General features: G+C 36.4%; 2 protein-coding genes across 2 annotated transcripts; both read right to left on the bottom strand.

Moving 5' to 3' along the window:
• Positions 1–3758: 3758 nt before the first annotated feature.
• Positions 3759–6915, bottom strand: LOC130223534 (pseudouridylate synthase PUS7L-like; the record flags this gene model as incomplete). The annotated part of the gene is given in 9 exon segments (XM_056456374.1): positions 3759–4117; positions 4209–4262; positions 4654–4946; positions 5114–5195; positions 5269–5367; positions 5446–5641; positions 6061–6220; positions 6292–6546; positions 6549–6915. Coding segments are annotated over 9 exon segments (1809 nt in total), but the record flags the coding sequence as incomplete, so codon positions are not given.
• Positions 6916–15244: 8329 nt separating this feature from the next.
• LOC130223533 (pseudouridylate synthase PUS7L-like) lies at positions 15245–24637 on the bottom strand. The gene is made up of 8 exons (XM_056456373.1): positions 24474–24637; positions 22652–22741; positions 16952–17144; positions 16775–16873; positions 16620–16701; positions 16165–16457; positions 15721–15774; positions 15245–15629 (listed from the first exon to the last, which is right to left on the bottom strand). The coding sequence occupies exons 1-8, from the start codon at positions 24635–24637 to the stop codon at positions 15327–15329; spliced, it is 1278 nt and encodes a 425-aa protein (XP_056312348.1). The 3' UTR covers positions 15245–15326.
• Positions 24638–24986: the final 349 nt, after the last annotated feature.

Raw genomic sequence — 24986 nt, 5'->3', positions numbered from 1 at the left:
TTATCAGCACACATTTCAGCCCTTCAGGCAAAAACACGCGACTATCCCCGGATGAGGTGCAGGAATGCTGGACACTCCATCACCTGTAAGTAACTCTACACTTCTGTCGTTAAAAGATTATATAGCAATGCTTAATTTGCATTTAATCGTTAATGGCGTTTGGATTGAGGTGATTCCTGTAAAGTTTATCATGTAGAATAATAATATTAAGCAGTAGTGCTGTTTGTTTTTGTATGCAGTCTAATGAATTCATGTTTTCATCTGCATGACAGCATCATTACATCTTTATTTTTTAAGCTTCCGGTTATGATTAATCCAGAATTAATGATTTGTGCGTCCAGTTTCATGTTTTAAACTTTAATATATATAATGATACATGTTTATATTGTACACTTTTCCACATCTACGCAACTGCATTGGCTAAAATTAAACTAAGCACTATAAACTAGTTACCATTTGATTGTGTTATGTGGCAATACTCTCTTCTTCTTGTAAATCATCTTATAAATTGTACTAAAACAACTAAATATAGAAATAAATATTTATATAGATAAAATTATGTAATGCATATAGCCTTGAATGCTTGACATGGATTTTACTGCATGAAAATAACCAAATAGACATGCAAGTAATGAAATAGATCTAAAATAATAATATAACTTTAAATCTAATAGTAATGATATGCAATATAAAAATAAAGAGATTTTTAGTTTTATTTATTGATTCATGTATTCCATCCTAACTTTAAATATATGGTGGAATAATGTATTTATTAATGTTTTTTTATCTTGCAGAGTTTGTGTTTGGACACATGGACAGACGGTCGCTGTAATTATGCTCATCTGCTCATCATGCTAAGGTAATTTGTCTGTACTTTTCTCTTATTTTTTCTTTGTTATTAAAAGGCCAGTAGACTTAATGAATGTGTGTTGTAGGACAAATATAGATAATAACTTTCTCAAACTCATGTCATTCTTATTGGAACATGGAAAAATATTTAGCATCAAGTTATTTTATTTATTTATTTTTGATTTCCCTGTCATTCAGGCTTATAAAGACATACCGGTGAACAGCTCTTTTCAGTAGCTGTACGTTCATCTTTTCACATATTCATTAATATAATTTACTCTTCTGCTCTTTTTACATTGTAGCAATTGAAACATTTGTATTTGTCAGGATGGTTGCTATTTTATTATATATTTTATTGTTATTTATTCCCGTCATTTAGTATTGAATTTATCTATAGTGAGATTAATTTGTCAGTTGTCATTTTTTACTCTTTTAAACTCTGAAAATGTCTTTAAATTATTAAAATATTTTTATTAGAGTACTTAAATATTATTTAAAGTCGTTCAATTAATTGTAATTATTTTTAGACCCTTTATTTGTAATTACATTAAATAATTGAACAGGTTTATAATGAAAATATGTAGTTTTACTTTAAACATAAATGTTTTATCCAATTTTCACTTTTTTTTTTTTATAAACCTGTGGAGGAGTTGTATCTTTAAATAAAACAAACGAACAGTTGTTAGTATGAGAAACTGGTGGTCTAGTGGTCAGAGCTCTCGGTTAGAGATCCAAGCCTGACACAGCAGACCAGGGATCAAATCACCACGCTGATAGTAGTTTGAGGAATTTTTGCAAAAAAAAGAGGTTTTTCCAAAAAAAAAAACCTTTCTCTATTTCTTTTTTTTGCTCCGCCTTCTCCTCTCTCTGCGCCACCTCTCTCTCCTTGTCCTGCCTCTCTCTCTCCTGGTACCGCCCCTCTCTCTCCTTGTCCCGCCATTCAGTTCAGCCTACTTCGTCTTACCGCTTCAGGTATGTCCGAGCCGTCACTGCTTTGTCTTACTGTCCCAGGATTATCCGTGCTTTTGCCTTACCGCCGCAGGTATGCCTGTAATCTGGTCCGTGTTTCACCGTGTGCTCGTGAGCCTTTGGTTTCCGCCTTCTGCTCGGCCCTCTGTCCTGTCATACCGCCCCAGGTATTTCTTTCGGTGTACTTCACACCTAAGGTGGGTTTCGTACCCACAATTCTCCGTAACCTTGTCCGCAACCAACGGGTATAGCCAGTAGTGCCATCCTGGCTTTCACATTGACACCTGCTTTTTTGCTCATTTTGTTTTGTTTAATGATGGCAATTTAACCAAAACAATAGTGAGGTTTGAACTCGGGTCTCCAAGATGAAAGTTTAGTGCTTTATCTCCTAAGCCACCGAAGCTCTGGAGTTTGAAGCTTCTTTTTCAGTATATTTAGTGATACACTATTCTGAGTTTGAATAAGAAAGAAAGAAGATAGTAACTGCGGGATTTGAACCCATACTGTTAAGTGCACTAACTGAGTATTCTCCCACTGAGCCACAGGCTTAGTGATGTTTTAAATGTTTCTTTTTGCAGTTTTATCAGCTGTATAGGAATTTTATGAAAGCAAAAGTGGGATTTGAACCCGGGTCTCCAAGATGAAAGCTCTGTGGTTTAACACTGAGCCATTGAATCTGGAGTCTTGCTGTGCAATTGGAGCTGGTTTTTATCAAAAATTAGTTTATATGACAGAAAAATTTTAATTTATAGAATTAAACACGCAATAGTGGGATTAGAACCCGGATCTCCAAGATGAAAACTCAAAGATTTTACCCCTGGGCCACTAAATCTGTGAGCTCAGGAAGTTTTTGGACAGCTTTTTGTTGAAAGCTTTAGTTTATATGACCAAAAATTTTTAGTTTACAGACTTAAACATTTGCAATAGTGGGATTTGAACCCGGGTCTCAAAAATAAAACCTCTAATATTTTACCACTGGGCCATTGAATCTGTGAGCAAGAATTGTTTTAAACAGGGTTTTGTTAAAAAATGTAGTTTGTAAGGCCAAAAATTTTTAGTTTACAGAGTTAAATACCTGCAATAGTGGCATTTGAACCCAGGTCTTTAAGAAGAAAGGTCAAAGATTTTACCACTAAACTATTGAATCTGTTGGCTTTATATGGTTTTGGACAGGGTTTTGTTGAAAGATTTAATTTATTTGACCAAAAACTTTTAGTTTTTAGTTAAGCACTTGCATCAGTGGGATTTGAACATGGGTCTCCAAATTGAAAGCTCAAATATTTTACCACTAAGCCACTAAGTCTCAGTTTCACCCTATGTTTTGAACGTCTCTTTTATAGACAGCTTTCTGAAACAGCATTTACAGGTTTATAAAACTAACAACAAATGCTCATTATAATATATATGAAGCTCACAGCTTCAGTAGCTCAACTATTAACACATCAAATTTTAAATCTTTGAGACCCGGGTTCAAACCCCACTCTTGCATAGATATTGAGACTAAGAGTTGTTTAGGACACAGTTTTGTTTTATTTGTGTTTGTCTGTTTTATAACACACATTTATGAAGTGGAGTATCATCAAGTATGATTACCCATACTCAAACCTGCTTTTGATTGATCTAAGCCCTGCCGGGATTGAGCATGCAACCCTTCGATTACAAGTCCAAATCCCTAACCATTAGGCCACAGCTGCCTCTTATAGACCACTATTGTTGCATTTGAAACTCCTCTCATTCATTTGTTTATTAGGAGTTTATGTACAATATTTAGTGGATGAGCAGAAGTGGATTTGAATAACTTTTAATCACTTTATGTTGAATTATTGAGCTTGACGTTACATTTAGACAAACATTGTGGAATTTAAACGTGACGTTTGAATGAGGACTTTGAAATATTATAAAAATAATGTTCTTTTTGTTGAGAATTAAGAATACAGCTCCTCATATTTGATGTTTTTTAGTCTGTAAACACTTTTAATCAGTGCCATTGAGTAACCTATGAAAGATTAGTCTTCATAATCTCTCCGAGACACACAGTAGCGTAGCAGGACGCCTCCAGGTCAAAGTTTAGTGACAGACAGTGTGTGTTAGACTCGTCTGATGAACTCGTCTGCAGGCTATATGTGATGTTCAGTGGCTTAGCGAGCAGCGGTCGATAACATCCAGGAACGTTGAGTTTAAGGGGAGTCACTCTGAATCGGCAGCACTCTAAACCGTCCTGAGCCAATCGGTCTTGATACCATTGACCCAAAAGGTTTTCTGGATACTTGACACTATTTCCTGGCATAGGAAGAATCACCTGGATGAAAAACCACAGAGACACAGTAAGAGACTGATGGGTAAGAGTTACTGTAGACATACAGAGCAAATAAAGACATCTGAAACAGTACCTGATCTAATGAGAAAACCTCATTCTTCTCCTCATCTGAAGTCACAACATGGATCTACAGCACAGAAAACAAATGAAAATGAATGAAATTCCACAAATAAGGACAAGAAATAATGATACAAATGTACAAACATACTACACACATGCATTTATGTACACCCACTCTTCTTTAATAAAATATTTGAAAGAGATTTATGCATGTTTAATTTATATATTCTTTTTTTAAATACTTCTTTACAAAGTAGACTCAAATAATAAAACAAATGTTTCTTAAAATTGTATTTCAGGATAAATGTTAGGATATTATTAGCCTTAAATTTACACTGAATATAGTGTGTGTTTATTTTAAAAAATTATATCATTTCTATGAGTTATTTTACCCAATTCAAACAAAACACACACCATTCCTGGCTATTATTTAGCAGTAACTAAATCAAGGCCCTTACCTGTGGAGCGCTGAGCTCCTCTGTGGCATCTTTGAGCCCTTTTACAGACTCAGCCCAAACCAGATCACCCTGAACAGGCTTAAAGCCCAGATTTTGGAGCCGGTATTTGGCTGCTTGGTTCCACACTCTGCTGCAGTAGGAGTGAAGGTAGAAGACCCTCATGCTGTGGGGTAAACTGAGCCAGCCACGGGTGCAACCCTCCTGTCCACTGCCGTACCGGTGGAGAGCCCGCAGCATGAGCCGCTCTCTGGCTTTATACGCTGGCATCAGTGCCAAGCTCTCCTTGGCATTTCCTGAACAAAGAGAACAGTTAGTAGTTCTTGGATGCACTGAAACTGAAATAAATTAAGCAACAATGATCAGCAGGTGTTGAAAAATCACCAATAATATGTTTTAGCTTAATGTTCATCTATTTTGTACAGCACATTGTACAGCTCAACATTAGTTCACCAGCCCTCACCTGTGTGAAGAAAATGACGTTTAGCCTTGTTCTGGAGGTCATCGTCATCCTCTGGGGTGAAGAACAGCTTAACTGAAGCCTCCTGCTCAAACACAGTGTTTCTAACAAAAGCCGGAGCATCACATATAACTGATCAAGGGAAATGACTCTATTACCATATTCTCCTTCAACAGCGCAAGCCCTACTTGATCTGCTTGGACACACGATCCACTTCCAAACCGCTGAGGACCATAATAATTCACAAAGCCTTTGTTCTGGAAAATAAAACTAGTATTTAGTAGTTCTGTGTGTACATTTCTTCATGAAACACTGGTGAACATACACACATTTACCTTCACATTTTCCACTGCTTCCTCTATAAGCTGTGGCAGCTCTGCAAGACCATGTTTCCCATGATGCTTCAGGTCCCTGATGACCAGCTCAAAGTGATTTCCCTGCAGTCTGCCAAGCTTAAGAGCTTCAAATGCAGGACGGACATGAGAGATCTGCATTCCCCTCCTCTCAAACTCTGAGCCTTTCTCCAGCAACCTGACAGAGAAATGTGTTTATATGCAAATCTCTATAAGCATATCTACAAATTCATTTGATGATTTAAGTTTTAGAAAGCAAATAGATATTTTATCAAATTGGTGAACGTAAAGTGTACATATGCATACACATAATACACCGAGAATGAAACTAGTTTTTTAGTTTTGTTTTAATTTTTATTAGACTAAAATTTAAAGCTTTGTACTCAGAGGCTCTTTATATAAGCCATCATCTCTATATATGAATATTTTTGCAAAATATACGCTGCAAGTTTTTAAAAATTAATTTCTGGCACCATCTTGTGGCTCTTCCCAAGTACTTCATAATCACATTAAAAATCCCTAAAGAATTTGATGAAGTTAAAGAAATAAATAACAAATATTGGGGAAATATTGACATCAGGTGATGGGTCTGTTTACCGCTCTGGAGAGATCTTTTTCACCACCATGGCCTGGTAAGTAATGGCTCTCTTGTCTTTAATTCCTGCATAAGTAAAATCAGAGGGAAGCACTCCGAGTACTGCAGCCATGTAGCTGATGGCCTCCAGAGTCTCCAGGTCCTCCTCGCGCAGCATAAAAGCTGATAGGAAAAGAGGATTGTCATCTAAACCTTGGTTTTACATGTCAACGAGATGTTTCTTCTTCACTCACCTGTGTATAAACTCTCCTCCTGCATATGAAAGTCTGTCATTGTTCTCTTCTTGGCTTGTTTGCCTCTCTCCCTCAGTCTTGCCGTAAAGCAAGTCTTCTGCTGGTCTACGAAGCTCTTGGTTTCCACAAGCTTCCCAAAACGCCTGCTAACAAAATGATGAACTGACGTCCGATGCTCCTTGCTGTCATCGGGCAGAAATGTGAACACAGAACCAGGTGTTTTGGCATCAATAAACCTGAAAAACCCCTCAGCTTTTCTTCGGAGGCCAAACCGGCGAGCCCCTGGAAGTCTGGATCTTCTCTGACCCGGATCTTAGATTGGTTGGTCAGCGTCTGGAGGAAGGGGAAGTTGAATCGAACCGCTCTGTGGACCACAGCTCTCATGTGTTTATCAGGAAAAGTTCCCAACAACAGTTCCACCTTTTCTTGATCATCTGAACAGGGTTTCACTTTCAGTTTATTAGTAAAATGCTCCAATTCCCTGTTCACACTTGGACCCAAGATTAGATTCAGATCAGTGTCATCTGGTTTAGATGGTATTAATTTATCAATCCTTCTTGTAGCTTGAGAAGGTCTTTCTTCTTGAATATTTACACTGTTAACAAGTTGTCTATTGGTGTCTATCGATTAAATATACATTTGTGGCTGAACTATAACTATTTTAGCTATCAGAAATATTTTGGATCCTGCTGAGCCGCTCTCCTGAGTTTAGCTGCAACCCTGATTTTTTATTCAATAAGAGTGCCTGAACAATAACAGAAAGGCATTAATAACACATTAAATTACCCAAAAGACTGAAATAACAATCAATTTACAATCACAGTCTGATCTTTCACATTAATAATTAAAACAATACAAAAATATACATATTAATAAATACAATAATAAAAACAACTCAAATAAATGATGAATAAGCATCAGGGGATTTGAAGTTCTCTAAATATCGATCCTAAATCTTCTAATAAAGTATATAAATATTTTGCTTTTTGACTTTTCATCTCTCTGAATGTCTTATAATGTATCAGAAATTCTTCTTTATACTTCAGCCCTGATTAAAAACAGCAGCAGCAGCTAATCAAGGCCTTCAGCATCACTAGAAGCTCCAGACTGATGTGCTGCATTGCTTGTGACACAGATAATAATTAAAACATCAACAATTTTTTAAACTATTGAATTATTGATATTTTTTACTTTGATAATATATTTTACTGAGCATTTTTATGATGCTGTATAACTCAGATCTCTTGTTTTACTACATGGAATAATGTTTTCTTGCCACATCAGTTTAGTCTCTCAAATCAAAGCTGAACTGAACCACTGTCCTAAGAGTCATTAAAATAAACACATCAGCAGTCCAGTCAGGGGCCTGTAGTGTGAAGCTGGATTAGCTGGTTAGACGGTTCACTTTCAGTTTAGTTTGCACAAGTTCTGGGTTTTATGTAGGGCTGCAGGATATTGGGAAAAACTGACATTGCGATATTTAGTTTTTCTGCGATATATACTGCAATAGGAATATCATTTCACAATATGAATAATAATTTGAATTTGGAGAAATGTTGATTGTGATGATTTTATCGAGAGTGAATCTGCATAAAATATAATAAACATACAACAAGCATAAATTAATAAAATAGAAGAAATATACAAATGATATAAACAGTGCTTTATGGCTTTCTGGAGAGTCTAACAGTACTGAGGGACAGAAATTAAAAGATCAAATGTAAAATATCACTTTATAAAGTGAAAACCTTTCATTAAAGTGGTCCTCAAACTGTTTAACAACATCTCGTCTGGTCTTAGAAACATTTTGAAACACTTTTCTGATACACTTCAAATGTTGACTACTTTAGTCTTCACTGTAGAAATAATTCAATGCAATTATTCTTTGTTGAAGCTACACATTTGATCATTTCTAGTGCCCAAATGGTTTAAATTCACTTGAAATCTTACATTGTCTAATGCAGGCCTGAAAAATCTTTCACTCAGTGAGGGTTAAACTGTTCTGAACTGAACTCTGTTCTCTGGTTAATCACAATCCCGACTCAACATAGAAGATCCTGTGATGTGACTATTGCAGATTTGCAGATTGTGATATCGATGCTGAAACAAGATATTGTACAGTTCTAGTTTTAGGTAACATGAAAGTAGCTGGACTTCAATCACTCTTTGTTGGTATCATGGAGCAGTCGAGCAGAGCTAAGCTCCTTCATGGTACCTAAAACCCAGATTTTATGCAAATTAACTGAAACTGAACTGGCTAGCCACTAATCTGGCTTCATGGCACAGGCTCCACATCTCTACAATGAGCGAATGCTGTGGTGTGTTTGAGAACAGGACGGTGGTGTCTCCTCCTGAGCTCCAGAACTGTGTCCAGAAGGGCTTCTGCTTTTGCCTGCAAAAAATTAAAACGCTCCGCCGTCTCTTCCCCAGTTGTTTTGGTTCTCACTCTTCCCTTTCTAGAGGAGTGACCCTCCAAAAAGAAAATGATGGTAACCGACATGTTGAACAACACAAACACAAGTGAGAAATCTTCACACACTGACACATATATTTCAGGAGTAACTTCATAAATCACACCACAGTGAATAGAAACAGTTTTAGATCACCCACACCACAGCTAAAACTGAAGAATCTGTCATCATTTTGAAGGATTCGGATCCTTTTTTGCATCATCCTGTTTCTCATTATCTTTATTAAATATGATTATTTAATGAGTATTTAACTTTGAAATGATTTTAACTAATGAATAAGTTAACACACTGCTCTATGTAAGAATGTTCAGTGCATTTGCCTGTCTCTGTGTAACTTTTTAGGAGCCACCAAACTAGGTCAGAGGTCACAGAGACCTCGAGTGGAACTGAGGGCTGAAGACTGGAAGCAACTGTCTCTATTGTTATTTAGTTGATACTATCTAAAATGTCTAAAGTGATTTTGCTAGAAATTTTCCTAGTCTATCTGTGTTTTAACCAATCAGGTTAGAACACCTATATGTGTGATGCAGTTAATGACGTTATGTGAGAGTATAATTGTTATTGATTGGTGATTGTAAGCAGAGCGCCATAGGAACTCATTGTGAGTGTTGAAGCTGGCTTCTGCTGATGAAACTGCAACTATCTTCAGTAAACTTTATTTATTTATTTGAAACTCTGACTCCGGCTCTTCTTCATCTGACAGACTGGTCATTCTTTGGGTTAAACTGTAAACCATCCCTACAATTTACTCACCCTTCACTTGTTTCAAACACAAAAGAAGATATTTTGAAGAAAGCTGAAAACCTGTAATCATCGTCTTCATTTGTTGTTCCTCCTATGGAAGTCGATGGTTACAGGTTTCCAACTTTCCTCAAAATACCTTCTTTTGTGTTTGGAACAGCCTGAGGGAAAGTAAGTAGAGTAAATTGTCATTTTTGGATAAACTATCCCTCTAAGCATTGTAAAATGTCCTGTTAGCGCTTGCATCATCTCCCACTATACATTCATCTGCTCTCAATATCAGTCAAAGTAAAATAACAATATAAAATGTTTGTTTTGATGCACAAGATGCTGGCATAGATGACATTTTTTACTCTGATAATTGTTGCAATTATGATTGATTATTTTTAGCATAGTCGTTTTGTTTCTATGACAAACGGCATTATACAACCTGCAGATATTATTATGTGTGAATTTCTATCAACAGTAGAAACTAGGGCTGCATGATATTGGGAAAATTTGACATGGTGATATTTTGTTTTGCTGCGATATATATATTGCGATAATGATATAATTTCAGCAGATGATTTGAACAGCTTTATTTGGAAAGATTTCTTTAATTTAGATTGACTGGGATGATCAAGTCTTCTCCTATGCAGTGCATAAAATATAAAGATAGTGAAAGATGACTTCACTTTTGTCATATTATATGTGTTCTTGCACAGCTGGATGTTAATGTTAAAATAATAGTTTGCATTTAGTGGAGGCCTTCGTTGATGGGTTATTTTTACAATTTAAGATGGCACAGCGGTCAAAATAAGACAAATGAGCTCATGTATGTTACAATACTGGACCCTTTATCGGTGGGGGGTGGATCTTTCTAACCACTTGAACACTGCCTGGCTACGGGCCTGTTGTTACAATGAGATCTCATCCAGACGGTGATTTTATTTATTTATTTGTGATAAATATTTTATATTTATGAGAGAGAAAAAAATAATGTAACAATGTTATCTATCACCTCTGCTGAAAAATCATATGTTGACAAGGTTTAGGTTTAGTTGCTGGTTTAAGCTGGTCAGGACCAGCACAAAAAAATCTACATTACCTTACTTCCTATCTAACTTATCTTCCACTAACATCAACAGTAGGTGAGCTTCAGTTCCCTCTTGTGGTCTTTGAGTTTATCCATTACGACTTCACTTCAACTAACCTGTTTGACCATGGCTGACTCTTGCATATAGACTACACTTACACTGATACTTACATTGGTGGCCTTTAAAACAAACACACGTCATAGACATTTTAACTCAAGTCTAAGCATTTTTATATTACATTTTTATAGACAATAAAACAAAATGAATAATAAAATAAACTAAATTAATTAATGATTACATTTTACATAATTAAACTTTTAAATATCATCTGTTAAACAGAATTTACAGAAATAATAATGTGTGTGAATGATGTTCTTCTTGAAAAGCTGCTTTGCAAACAGACAGAAGTGCTCAAAACACCACATGCTGGTGACAGAACAGTGTTCAACAACTCTCTTTCTCTCTCTCCCTCTCTCCCTCTCTCTCTCTCTCTCTCTATTTATTTAAGCAGATGAGCCCCAGTCAAGATTATTGCCACAACATTTTGCAGCTTTGAGTCAATCGAAAGCAATGAAACAAAACAACGAAAAATAAATAAATAAAACAAAACAATGTTTATGTGGGTACAAAAAAGTCAATCACAACACTCCAACAATAATCAAACCACCCAAAAGGAGTGTTGAAGATCTTGTGTCTCGTGTTGTTTGTGTTTGTCCAGATGACTCTCTAAACACTGGCCATTTAGCGACCTCCATTACCCCAGTTCCTCTGAGAGCTCATTACTGAACCAATATTTTACCGATAGTTTCTACGTTCATCTAATAATTCAGATGCTCGAAAAACTGACAGATTCGTTCAGAAATAAAGAAGAAATAATTGGTGCACACTCACCTGCAGCAGAGCAAAGCAGACAGCCACTTCTGCTTGAAGATCGATACACTTGATGACCACAAGAGGGACCCTGCAGATACAATGAGTGATAGAATATTTGTTTATTTATTTAATTACTTACTTAGAAAAAATGTAATCACTAAACACATTCAGTCATATGCAGGAGGGTCTATTCAAGCTTGATATTTAATGACAGTCGATAACTGGAAGTCATTTTCCGTCTGTTCTGTAGAAAGTGTGCAGTTCTTCTTCCACTCCGCTAGAGGCGCAAGAGACCTCACGTTCAGCACGAGACTCACCTTTGGCTCTGTAAACAACACGACGCTTGACCACAGTCAAAACAAAGCTTTCTGACCGTTTTAAAGATATAAAAGTAAATTTCCTGCAGGTGACAGTCAGTGAGAGTCTTTAAATGTCATTTATCAGCACACATTTCAGCCCTTCAGGCAAAAACACGCGACTATCCCCGGATGAAGTGCAGGAATGCTGGACACTCCATCACCTGTAAGTAACTCTACACTTCTGTCGTTAAAAGATTATATAGCAATGCTTAATTAGCATTTAATCGCTAATGGCGTTTGTATTGAGGTAATTCCTGTAAAGTCTTTCATGTAGAATAATAATATTAAGCAGTAGTGCTGTTTGTTTTTGTATGCAGTCTAATGAATTCATGTTTTCATCTGCATGACAGCATCATTACATCTTTATTTTTTAAGCTTCCGGTTATGATTCATCCAGAATTAATGATTTGTGTGTCCAGTTTCATGTTTTAAACTTTAATATATATAATGATACATGTTTATATTGTACACTTTTCCACATCTACGCAACTGCATTGGCTAAAATTAAACTAAGCACTGTAAACTAGTTACCATTTGATTGTGTTATGTGGCAATACTCTCTTCTTCTTGTAAATCATCTTATAAATGGTACTAAAAAACTAAATATATAAATAAATATTTATATAGATATAAAATCATGTAATATACATAGCCTTGACATGAATTTTACTGCATGAAAATAACCAAATAGACATGCAAGTACTGAAATAGATCTAAAATAATAACATAACCTTCTATATAATGCTGTTTATTCCCATGATTCAGTATAGAACTTTTAACAGTCTATAGTGAGATTAATTCGTCAGTTGTCATGTTTTACACTTTTAAATTCTGAATATGTCTTTAAGTAATTTTAAGTATTTAAGTATAATAATAATAATATTTTAATAAAGTCGTTCATTTAATTGTAATTATTTTTAGACCCTTTATTTGTAATTACATTAAATAATTGAACAGGTTTAAAATGAAAATATGTAGTTTTACTTTAAACATGAATGTTTTATCCAATTTTCACTTTTTTTTTTTTTATAAACCTGTGGAGGAGTTGTATCTTTAAATAAAACAAACGAACAGTTGTTAGTATGAGAAACTGGTGGTCTAGTGGTCAGAGCTCTCGGTTAGAGATCCAAGCCTGACACAGCAGACCAGGGATCAAATCACCACGCTGATAGTAGTTTGAGGAATTTTTGCCAAAAAAAGAGGTTTTTCCAAAAAAAAAAAAAACTTTTACCTTTTTCTATTTTTGCTCCGCCTTCTCTTCCCTCTGCTCCGCCTCTCTCTCCTCACCCCACCTCTCTCTCTCCCCTTGTGCCGCCTCTCTCTCTCCTTGTCCCGCCTACTTTACTGTATTACCGCTCCAGGTGTGTCCGAGCCGTCACTGCTTTGTCTTACTGCCCCAGGATTGTCCGTGCTTTTGCCTTACCGCCACAGGTATGTTTGTAATCTGGTCCGTGTTTCACTGTGTGCTCATGAGCTCTTGGTTTCCGCCTTCTGCTCCGCCCTCTGTTCTGTCATACCGCCCCAGGTATTTCCTTTGGTGTACTCCACACACCTGAGGTGGGTTTCGTACCCACGACTCACCGTAACCTTGTCCGCAACCAACGGGTATAGCCAGTAGTGCCATCCTGGCTTTCACATTGACACCTGTTTTTTGGCTCATTTTGTTTTGTTTAATGATGGCAATTTAACCAAAGCAATAGTGAGGTTTGAACTCGGGTCTCCAAGATGAAAGCCTAGTGCTTTATCTCCTGAGCCACCGAAGCTCTGGAGTTTGAAACTTCTTTTTCAGTTAATTTAGTGATACACTATTCTGAGTTTGAATAAGAAAGAAAGAAGATAGTAACTGCGGGATTTGAACCCATACTCTTAAGTGCAATAACTGAGTATTTTCCCACTGAGCCACAAGCTTAGTGATGTTTTAAGTTGTTCTTTTTGCAGTTTTATCAGCTGTATAGGAATTTTATAAAAGCAATAATGGGAATTGAACCCGGGTCTCCAAGATGAAAGTTCAGTGGTCTTAACACTGAGCCATTGAATCTGGAGTCTTGCAGTGCTTCTGGAGCTGGTTTTGATCAAAAATTTGTTTATTTGACTAAAAAAATTTTAGTTTTCTGAATTAAACACTGGCAATAGTGGGATTAGAACCCGGATCTCCAAGATGAAAACTTAAAGATTTTACCATCGGGCCATTGAATCTGTGAGCTCAGGAAGAGTTTGGACAGCTTTTTGTTGTAAGCTTTAGTTTATATGACTAAAAAGTTTTACCTTACAGAGTTAAACATTTGCAATAGTGGGATTTGAAACCGGGACTCTTAAGAGGAAAGAGCAAAGATTTTACCACTAAACTATTGAATCTGTTGGCTTTATGTGGTTTTGGACAGGGTTTTGTTGAAAGATTTAATTTATTTGACCAAAAACTTTTAGTTTTTAGTTAAGCACTTGCATCAGTGGGATTTGAACATGGGTCTCCAAGTTGAAAGCTCAAAGATTTTACCACTAAGCCACTAAGTCTCAGTTTCACCCTATGTTTTGAACGTCTCTTTTATAGACAGCTTTCTGAAACAGCATTTACAGGTTTATAAAACTAACAACAAATGCTCATTATAATATATATGAAGCTCACAGCTTCAGTAGCTCAAGTATTAACACATCAAATTTTAAATCTTTGAGACCCGGGTTCAAATCCCACTCTTGCAGAGATATTGAGTCTAAGAGTTGTTTAGGACACAGTTTTGTTTTATTTGTGTTTGTCTGTTTTATAACACACATATATGAAGTGGAGTTTCATCAAGTATGATTACCCATACTCAAACCTGCTTTTGATTGATCTAAGCCCTGCCGGGATTGAGCATGCAACCCTTCGATTACAAGTCCAAATCCCTAACCATTAGGCCACAGCTGCCCCTTATAGACCACTATTGTTGCATTTGAAACTCCTCTCATTCATTTGTTTATTAGGAGTTTATGTACAATATTTAGTGGATGAGCAGAAGTGGATTTGAACCACTTTTAATCACTTTATGTTGAATTATTGAGCTTGACGTTACATTTAGACAAACATTGTGGAATTTAAACGTGACGTTTGAATGAGGACTTTGACATATTATAAAAATAATGTTCTTTTTGTTGTAACTTTAGGATCTGTTTTCATTTCTTGAACCATGAATTGCCTCATAAGCCTTTACAGATGTACAGGCTGATATTTCTGTCCTAATTTTTCAATCACTTCTAGATGAGCTTGTGATTCATTGAACACAGCTGGCAGATCCTTTATGGTTCATCAGTCCTCATGTCAGTCTGATCAACTGCTTCTGAGCTGGACCTGAGAGAGACATCTAGTGCTCAATGCTGAAATTACAGCTCATTCACAAACAAATGAGTGGAATATTGTCCCAGGTAAGGTAAAAAACACAATCATCATGACAATTGTAAATAAACTTTTTATTAAGAATACAGCTCCTCATATTTGATGTTTTTTAGTCTGTAAACAGCTTTAATCAGTGCCATTGAGTAACCTATGAAAGATTAGTCTTCATAATCTCTCCGAGACACACAGTAGCGTAGCAGGACGCCTCCAGGTCAAAGTTTAGTGACAGACAGTGTGTGTTAGACTCGTCTGATGAACTCGTCTGCAGGCTATATGTGATGTTCTGTGGCTTAGCGAGCAGCGGTCGATAACATCCAGGAACGTTGAGTTTAAGGGGAGTCACTCTGAATCGGCAGCACTTTAAACCGTCCTGAGCCAATCGGTCTTGATACCATTGACCCAAAAGGTTTTCTGGATACTTGACACTATTTCCTGGCATAGGAAGAATCACCTGGATGAAAAACCACAGAGACACAGTAAGAGACTGATGGGTAAGAGTTACTGTAGACATACAGAGCAAATAAAGACATCTGAAACAGTACCTGGTCTAATGAGAAAACCTCATTCTTCTCCTCATCTGAAGTCACAACATGGATCTACAGCACAGAAAACAAATGAAAATGAATGAAATTCCACAAATAAGAACAAGAAATAATAATACAAATGTACAAACATACTACACACATGCATTTATGTACACCCACTCTTCTTCAATAAAATATTTGAATGAGATTTATGCATGTTTAATTTATATATTCTTTTTTTAATACTTCTTTACAAAGTAGATTCAAATAATAAAACAAATGTTTCTTAAAATTGTATTTCAGGATAAATGTTAGGATATTATTAGCCTTAAATTTACACTGAATATAGTGTGTGTTTATTTTAAAAAATTATATCATTTCTATGAGTTATTTTACCCAATTCAAACAAAACACAAACCATTCCTGGCTATTATTTAGCAGTAACTAAATCAAGGCCCTTACCTGTGGAGCGCTGAGCTCCTCTGTGGCATCTTTGAGCCCTTTTACAGACTCAGCCCAAACCAGATCACCCTGAACAGGCTTAAAGCCCAGATTTTGGAGCCGGTATTTGGCTGCTTGGTTCCACACTCTGCTGCAGTAGGAGTGAAGGTAGAAGACCCTCATGCTGTGGGGTAAACTGAGCCAGCCACGGGTGCAACCCTCCTGTCCACTGCCGTACCGGTGGAGCGCCCGCAGCATGAGCCGCTCTCTGGCTTTATACGCTGGCATCAGTGCCAAGCTCTCCTTGGCATTTCCTGAACAAAGAGAACAGTTAGTAGTTCTTGGATGCACTGAAACTGAAATAAATTAAGCAACAATGATCAGCATGTGTTGAAAAATCACCAATAATATGTTTTAGCTTAATGTTCATCTATTTTGTACAGCACATTGCTCAACATTAGTTCACCAGCCCTCACCTGTGTGAAGAAAATGACGTTTAGCCTTGTTCTGGAGGTCATCGTCATCCTCTGGGGTGAAGAACAGCTTAACTGAAGCCTCCTGCTCAAACACAGTGTTTCTAACAAAAGCCGGAGCATCACATATAACTGATCAAGGGAAATGACTCTATTACCATATTCTCCTTCAACAGCGCAAGCCCTACTTGATCTGCTTGGACACACGATCCACTTCCAAACCGCTGAGGACCGTAATAATTCACAAAGCCTTTGTTCTGGAAAATAAAACTAATATTTAGTAGTTCTGTGTGTACATTTCTTCATGAAACACTGGTGAACATACACACATTTACCTTCACATTTTCCACTGCTTCCTCTATAAGCTGTGGCAGCTCCAGACCATGTTTCCCATGATGCTTTAGGTCTCTGATGACCAGCTCAAAGTGATTTCCCTGCAGTCTGCCAAGCTTAAGAGCTTCAAATGCAGGACGGACATGAGAGATCTGCATTCCCCTCCTCTCAAACTCTGAGCCTTTCTCCAGCAACCTGACAGAGAAATGTGTTTATATGCAAATCTCTATAAGCATATCTACAAATTCATTTGATGATTTAAGTTTTAGAAAGCAAATAGATATTTTATCAAATTGGTGAACGTAAAGTGTACATATGCATACACATAATACACCGAGAATGAAACTAGTTTTTTAGTTTTGTTTTAATTTTTTTAGACTAACATTTAAAGCTTTGTACTCAGAGGCTCTTTATATAAGCCATCATCTCAATATATGAATATTTTTGCAATATATACACTGCAAGTTTTTAAAAATTAATTTCTGGCACCATCTTGTGGCTCTTCCCAAGTACTTCATAATCACATTAAAAATCCCTAAAGAATTCGATGAAGTTAAAGAAACAAATAACAAATATTGGAGAAATTTTGACTCTCTCCCTCAGTCTTGCCGTAATGCAAGTCTTCTGCTGGTCTACAAAGCTCTTGGTTTCCACAAGCTTCCCAAAACGCCTGCTAACAAAATGATGAACTGACGTCCGATGCTCCTTGCTGTCATCGGGCAGAAATGTGAACACAGAACCAGGTGTTTTGGCATCAATAAACCTGAAAAACCCCTCAGCTTTTCTTCGGAGGCCAAACCGGCGAGCCCCTGGAAGTCTGGATCTTCTCTGACCCGGATCTTAGATTGGTTGGTCAGCGTCTGGAGGAAGGGGAAGTTGAATCGAACCGCTCTGTGGACCACAGCTCTCATGTGTTTATCAGGAAAAGTTCCCAACAACAGTTCCACCTTTTCTTGATCATCTGAACAGGGTTTCACTTTCAGTTTATTAGTAAAATGCTCCAATTCCCTGTTCACACTTGGACCCAAGATTAGATTCAGATCAGTGTCATCTGGTTTAGATGGTATTAATTTATCAATCCTTCTTGTAGCTTGAGAAGGTCTTTCTTCTTGAATATTTACACTGTTAACAAGTTGTCTATTGGTGTCTATCGATTAAATATACATTTGTGGCTGAACTATAACTATTTTAGCTATCAGAAATATTTTGGATCCTGCTGAGCCGCTCTCCTGAGTTTAGCTGCAACCCTGATTTTTTATTCAATAAGAGTGCCTGAACAATAACAGAAAGGCATTAATAACACATTAAATTACCCAAAAGACTGAAATAACAATCAATTTACAATCACAGTCTGATCTTTCACATTAATAATTAAAACAATACAAAAATATACATATTAATAAATACAATAATAAAAACAACTCAAATAAATGATGAATAAGCATCAGGGGATTTGAAGTTCTCTAAATATCGATCCTAAATCTTCTAATAAAGTATATAAATATTTTGCTTTTTGACTTTTCATCTCTCTGAATGTCTTATAATGTATCAGAAATTCTTCTTTATACTTCAGCCCTGATTAAAAACAGCAGCAGCAGCTAATCAAGGCCTTCAGCATCACTAGAAGCTCCAGACTGATGTGCTGCATTGCTTGTGACACAGATAATAATTAAAACATCAACAATTTTTTAAACTATTGAATTATTGATATTTTTTACTTTGATAATATATTTTACTGAGCATTTTTATGATGCTGTATAACTCAGATCTCTTGTTTTACTACATGGAATAATGTTTTCTTGCCACATCAGTTTAGTCTCTCAAATCAAAGCTGAACTGAACCACTGTCCTAAGAGTCATTAAAATAAACACATCAGCAGTCCAGTCAGGGGGCCTGTAGTGTGAAGCTGGATTAGCTGGTTAGACGGTTCACTTTCAGTTTAGTTTGCACAAGTTCTGGGTTTTATGTAGGGCTGCAGGATATTGGGAAAAACTGACATTGCGATATTTAGTTTTTCTGCGATATATACTGCAATAGGAATATCATTTCACAATATGAATAATAATTTGAATTTGGAGAAATGTTGATTGTGATGATTTTATCGAGAGTGAATCTGCATAAAATATAATAAACATACAACAAGCATAAATTAATAAAATAGAAGAAATATACAAATGATATAAACAGTGCTTTATGGCTTTCTGGAGAGTCTAACAGTACTGAGGGACAGAAATTAAAAGATCAAATGTAAAATATCACTTTATAAAGTGAAAACCTTTCATTAAAGTGGTCCTCAAACTGTTTAACAACATCTCGTCTGGTCTTAGAAACATTTTGAAACACTTTTCTGATACACTTCAAATGTTGACTACTTTAGTCTTCACTGTAGAAATAATTCAATGCAATTATTCTTTGTTGAAGCTACACATTTGATCATTTCTAGTGCCCAAATGGTTTAAATTCACTTGAAATCTTACATTGTCTAATGCAGGCCTGAAAAATCTTTCACTCAGTGAGGGTTAAACTGTTCTGAACTGAACTCTGTTCTCTGGTTAATCACAATCCCGACTCAACATAGAAGATCCTGTGATGTGACTATTGCAGATTTGCAGATTGTGATATCGATGCTGAAACAAGATATTGTACAGTTCTAGTTTTAGGTAACATGAAAGTAGCTGGACTTCAATCACTCTTTGTTGGTATCATGGAGCAGTCGAGCAGAGCTAAGCTCCTTCATGGTACCTAAAACCCAGATTTTATGCAAATTAACTGAAACTGAACTGGCTAGCCACTAATCTGGCTTCATGGCACAGGCTCCACATCTCTACAATGAGCGAATGCTGTGGTGTGTTTGAGAACAGGACGGTGGTGTCTCCTCCTGAGCTCCAGAACTGTGTCCAGAAGGGCTTCTGCTTTTGCCTGCAAAAAAATTAAAACGCTCCGCCGTCTCTTCCCCAGTTGTTTTGGTTCTCACTCTTCCCTTTCTAGAGGAGTGACCCTCCAAAAAGAAAATGATGGTAACCGACATGTTGAACAACACAAACACAAGTGAGAAATCTTCACACACTGACACATATATTTCAGGAGTAACTTCATAAATCACACCACAGTGAATAGAAACAGTTTTAGATCACCCACACCACAGCTAAAACTGAAGAATCTGTCATCATTTTGAAGGATTCGGATCCTTTTTGCATCATCCTGTTTCTCATTATCTTTATTAAATATGATTATTTAATGAGTATTTAACTTTGAAATGATTTTAACTAATGAATAAGTTAACACACTGCTCTATGTAAGAATGTTCAGTGCATTTGCCTGTCTCTGTGTAACTTTTTTAGGAGCCACCAAACTAGGTCAGAGGTCACAGAGACCTCGAGTGGAACTGAGGGCTGAAGACTGGAAGCAACTGTCTCTATTGTTATTTAGTTGATACTATCTAAAATGTCTAAAGTGATTTTGCTAGAAATTTTCCTAGTCTATCTGTGTTTTAACCAATCAGGTTAGAACACCAATATGTGTGATGCAGTTAATGACGTTATGTGAGAGTATAATTGTTATTGATTGGTGATTGTAAGCAGAGCGCCATAGGAACTCATTGTGAGTGTTGAAGCTGGCTTCTGCTGATGAAACTGCAACTATCTTCAGTAAACTTTATTTATTTATTTGAAACTCTGACTCCGGCTCTTCTTCATCTGACAGACTGGTCATTCTTTGGGTTAAACTGTAAACCATCCCTACAATTTACTCACCCTTCACTTGTTTCAAACACAAAAGAAGATATTTTGAAGAAAGCTGAAAACCTGTAATCATCGTCTTCATTTGTTGTTCCTCCTATGGAAGTCGATGGTTACAGGTTTCCAACTTTCCTCAAAATACCTTCTTTTGTGTTTGGAACAGCCTGAGGGAAAGTAAGTAGAGTAAATTGTCATTTTTGGATAAACTATCCCTCTAAGCATTGTAAAATGTCCTGTTAGCGCTTGCATCATCTCCCACTATACATTCATCTGCTCTCAATATCAGTCAAAGTAAAATAACAATATAAAATGTTTGTTTTGATGCACAAGATGCTGGCATAGATGACATTTTTTACTCTGATAATTGTTGCAATTATGATTGATTATTTTTAGCATAGTCGTTTTGTTTCTATGACAAACGGCATTATACAACCTGCAGATATTATTATGTGTGAATTTCTATCAACAGTAGAAACTAGGGCTGCATGATATTGGGAAAATTTGACATGGTGATATTTTGTTTTGCTGCGATATATATATTGCGATAATGATATAATTTCAGCAGATGATTTGAACAGCTTTATTTGGAAAGATTTCTTTAATTTAGATTGACTGGGATGATCAAGTCTTCTCCTATGCAGTGCATAAAATATAAAGATAGTGAAAGATGACTTCACTTTTGTCATATTATATGTGTTCTTGCACAGCTGGATGTTAATGTTAAAATAATAGTTTGCATTTAGTGGAGGCCTTCGTTGATGGGTTATTTTTACAATTTAAGATGGCACAGCGGTCAAAATAAGACAAATGAGCTCATGTATGTTACAATACTGGACCCTTTATCGGTGGGGGGTGGATCTTTCTAACCACTTGAACACTGCCTGGCTACGGGCCTGTTGTTACAATGAGATCTCATCCAGACGGTGATTTTATTTATTTATTTGTGATAAATATTTTATATTTATGAGAGAGAAAAAAATAATGTAACAATGTTATCTATCACCTCTGCTGAAAAATCATATGTTGACAAGGTTTAGGTTTAGTTGCTGGTTTAAGCTGGTCAGGACCAGCACAAAAAAATCTACATTACCTTACTTCCTATCTAACTTATCTTCCACTAACATCAACAGTAGGTGAGCTTCAGTTCCCTCTTGTGGTCTTTGAGTTTATCCATTACGACTTCACTTCAACTAACCTGTTTGACCATGGCTGACTCTTGCATATAGACTACACTTACACTGATACTTACATTGGTGGCCTTTAAAACAAACACACGTCATAGACATTTTAACTCAAGTCTAAGCATTTTTATATTACATTTTTATAGACAATAAAACAAAATGAATAATAAAATAAACTAAATTAATTAATGATTACATTTTACATAATTAAACTTTTAAATATCATCTGTTAAACAGAATTTACAGAAATAATAATGTGTGTGAATGATGTTCTTCTTGAAAAGCTGCTTTGCAAACAGACAGAAGTGCTCAAAACACCACATGCTGGTGACAGAACAGTGTTCAACAACTCTCTTTCTCTCTCTCCCTCTCTCCCTCTCTCTCTCTCTATTTATTTAAGCAGATGAGCCCCAGTCAAGATTATTGCCACAACATTTTGCAGCTTTGAGTCAATCGAAAGCAATGAAACAAAACAACGAAAAATAAATAAATAAAACAAAACAATGTTTATGTGGGTACAAAAAAGTCAATCACAACACTCCAACAATAATCAAACCACCCAAAAGGAGTGTTGAAGATCTTGTGTCTCGTGTTGTTTGTGTTTGTCCAGATGACTCTCTAAACACTGGCCATTTAGCGACCTCCATTACCCCAGTTCCTCTGAGAGCTCATTACTGAACCAATATTTTACCGATAGTTTCTACGTTCATCTAATAATTCAGATGCTCGAAAAACTGACAGATTCGTTCAGAAATAAAGAAGAAATAATTGGTGCACACTCACCTGCAGCAGAGCAAAGCAGACAGCCACTTCTGCTTGAAGATCGATACACTTGATGACCACAAGAGGGACCCTGCAGATACAATGAGTGATAGAATATTTGTTTATTTATTTAATTACTTACTTAGAAAAAATGTAATCACTAAACACATTCAGTCATATGCAGGAGGGTCTATTCAAGCTTGATATTTAATGACAGTCGATAACTGGAAGTCATTTTCCGTCTGTTCTGTAGAAAGTGTGCAGTTCTTCTTCCACTCCGCTAGAGGCGCAAGAGACCTCACGTTCAGCACGAGACTCACCTTTGGCTCTGTAAACAACACGACGCTTGACCACAGTCAAAACAAAGCTTTCTGACCGTTTTAAAGATATAAAAGTAAATTTCCTGCAGGTGACAGTCAGTGAGAGTCTTTAAATGTCATTTATCAGCACACATTTCAGCCCTTCAGGCAAAAACACGCGACTATCCCCGGATGAAGTGCAGGAATGCTGGACACTCCATCACCTGTAAGTAACTCTACACTTCTGTCGTTAAAAGATTATATAGCAATGCTTAATTAGCATTTAATCGCTAATGGCGTTTGTATTGAGGTAATTCCTGTAAAGTCTTTCATGTAGAATAATAATATTAAGCAGTAGTGCTGTTTGTTTTTGTATGCAGTCTAATGAATTCATGTTTTCATCTGCATGACAGCATCATTACATCTTTATTTTTTAAGCTTCCGGTTATGATTCATCCAGAATTAATGATTTGTGTGTCCAGTTTCATGTTTTAAACTTTAATATATATAATGATACATGTTTATATTGTACACTTTTCCACATCTACGCAACTGCATTGGCTAAAATTAAACTAAGCACTGTAAACTAGTTACCATTTGATTGTGTTATGTGGCAATACTCTCTTCTTCTTGTAAATCATCTTATAAATGGTACTAAAAAACTAAATATATAAATAAATATTTATATAGATATAAAATCATGTAATATACATAGCCTTGACATGAATTTTACTGCATGAAAATAACCAAATAGACATGCAAGTACTGAAATAGATCTAAAATAATAACATAACCTTCTATATAATGCTATTTATTCCCATGATTCAGTATAGAACTTTTAACAGTCTATAGTAAGATTAATTCGTCAGTTGTCATGTTTTACACTTTTAAATTCTGAATATGTCTTTAAGTAATTTTAAGTATTTAAGTATAATAATAATAATATTTTAATAAAGTCGTTCATTTAATTGTAATTATTTTTAGACCCTTTATTTGTAATTACATTAAATAATTGAACAGGTTTAAAATGAAAATATGTAGTTTTACTTTAAACATGAATGTTTTATCCAATTTTCACTTTTTTTTTTTTTATAAACCTGTGGAGGAGTTGTATCTTTAAATAAAACAAACGAACAGTTGTTAGTATGAGAAACTGGTGGTCTAGTGGTCAGAGCTCTCGGTTAGAGATCCAAGCCTGACACAGCAGACCAGGGATCAAATCACCACGCTGATAGTAGTTTGAGGAATTTTTGCCAAAAAAAGAGGTTTTTCCAAAAAAAAAAAAAAACTTTTACCTTTTTCTATTTTTGCTCCGCCTTCTCTTCCCTCTGCTCCGCCTCTCTTCCCTCTGCTCCGCCTCTCTCTCCTCACCCCACCTCTCTCTCTCCCCTTGTGCCGCCTCTCTCTCTCCTTGTCCCGCCTACTTTACTGTATTACCGCTCCAGGTGTGTCCGAGCCGTCACTGCTTTGTCTTACTGCCCCAGGATTGTCCGTGCTTTTGCCTTACCGCCACAGGTATGTTTGTAATCTGGTCCGTGTTTCACTGTGTGCTCATGAGCTCTTGGTTTCCGCCTTCTGCTCCGCCCTCTGTTCTGTCATACCGCCCCAGGTATTTCCTTTGGTGTACTCCACACACCTGAGGTGGGTTTCGTACCCACGACTCACCGTAACCTTGTCCGCAACCAACGGGTATAGCCAGTAGTGCCATCCTGGCTTTCACATTGACACCTGCTTTTTGGCTCATTTTGTTTTGTTTAATGATGGCAATTTAACCAAAGCAATAGTGAGGTTTGAACTCGGGTCTCCAAGATGAAAGCCTAGTGCTTTATCTCCTGAGCCACCGAAGCTCTGGAGTTTGAAACTTCTTTTTCAGTTAATTTAGTGATACACTATTCTGAGTTTGAATAAGAAAGAAAGAAGATAGTAACTGCGGGATTTGAACCCATACTCTTAAGTGCAATAACTGAGTATTTTCCCACTGAGCCACAAGCTTAGTGATGTTTTAAGTTGTTCTTTTTGCAGTTTTATCAGCTGTATAGGAATTTTATAAAAGCAAT

This window comes from Danio aesculapii, chromosome 4 (genome assembly GCF_903798145.1).
Source record: "Danio aesculapii chromosome 4, fDanAes4.1, whole genome shotgun sequence".
Classification (NCBI taxonomy): Eukaryota; Metazoa; Chordata; class Actinopteri; order Cypriniformes; family Danionidae; genus Danio; species Danio aesculapii.
This window is presented reverse-complemented; position numbering and strand designations above follow the sequence as displayed.

What these genes read in the sequence shown, in the direction of transcription:
- LOC130223533 (XM_056456373.1), bottom strand. Translation starts at nt 24,637, where the DNA reads ATGGCACTACTGGCTATACCCGTTGGTTGCGGACAAGGTTACGGTGAG. An exon ending in ACGTCATTTTCTTCACACAG is followed by an intron (nt 16,458 to 16,619) that starts GTGAGGGCTGGT and finishes CTCTTTGTTCAG; the next exon opens with GAAATGCCAAGGAGAGCTTG. An exon ending in AGGAGCTCAGCGCTCCACAG is followed by an intron (nt 15,775 to 16,164) that starts GTAAGGGCCTTG and finishes TCTGTGCTGTAG; the next exon opens with ATCCATGTTGTGACTTCAGA.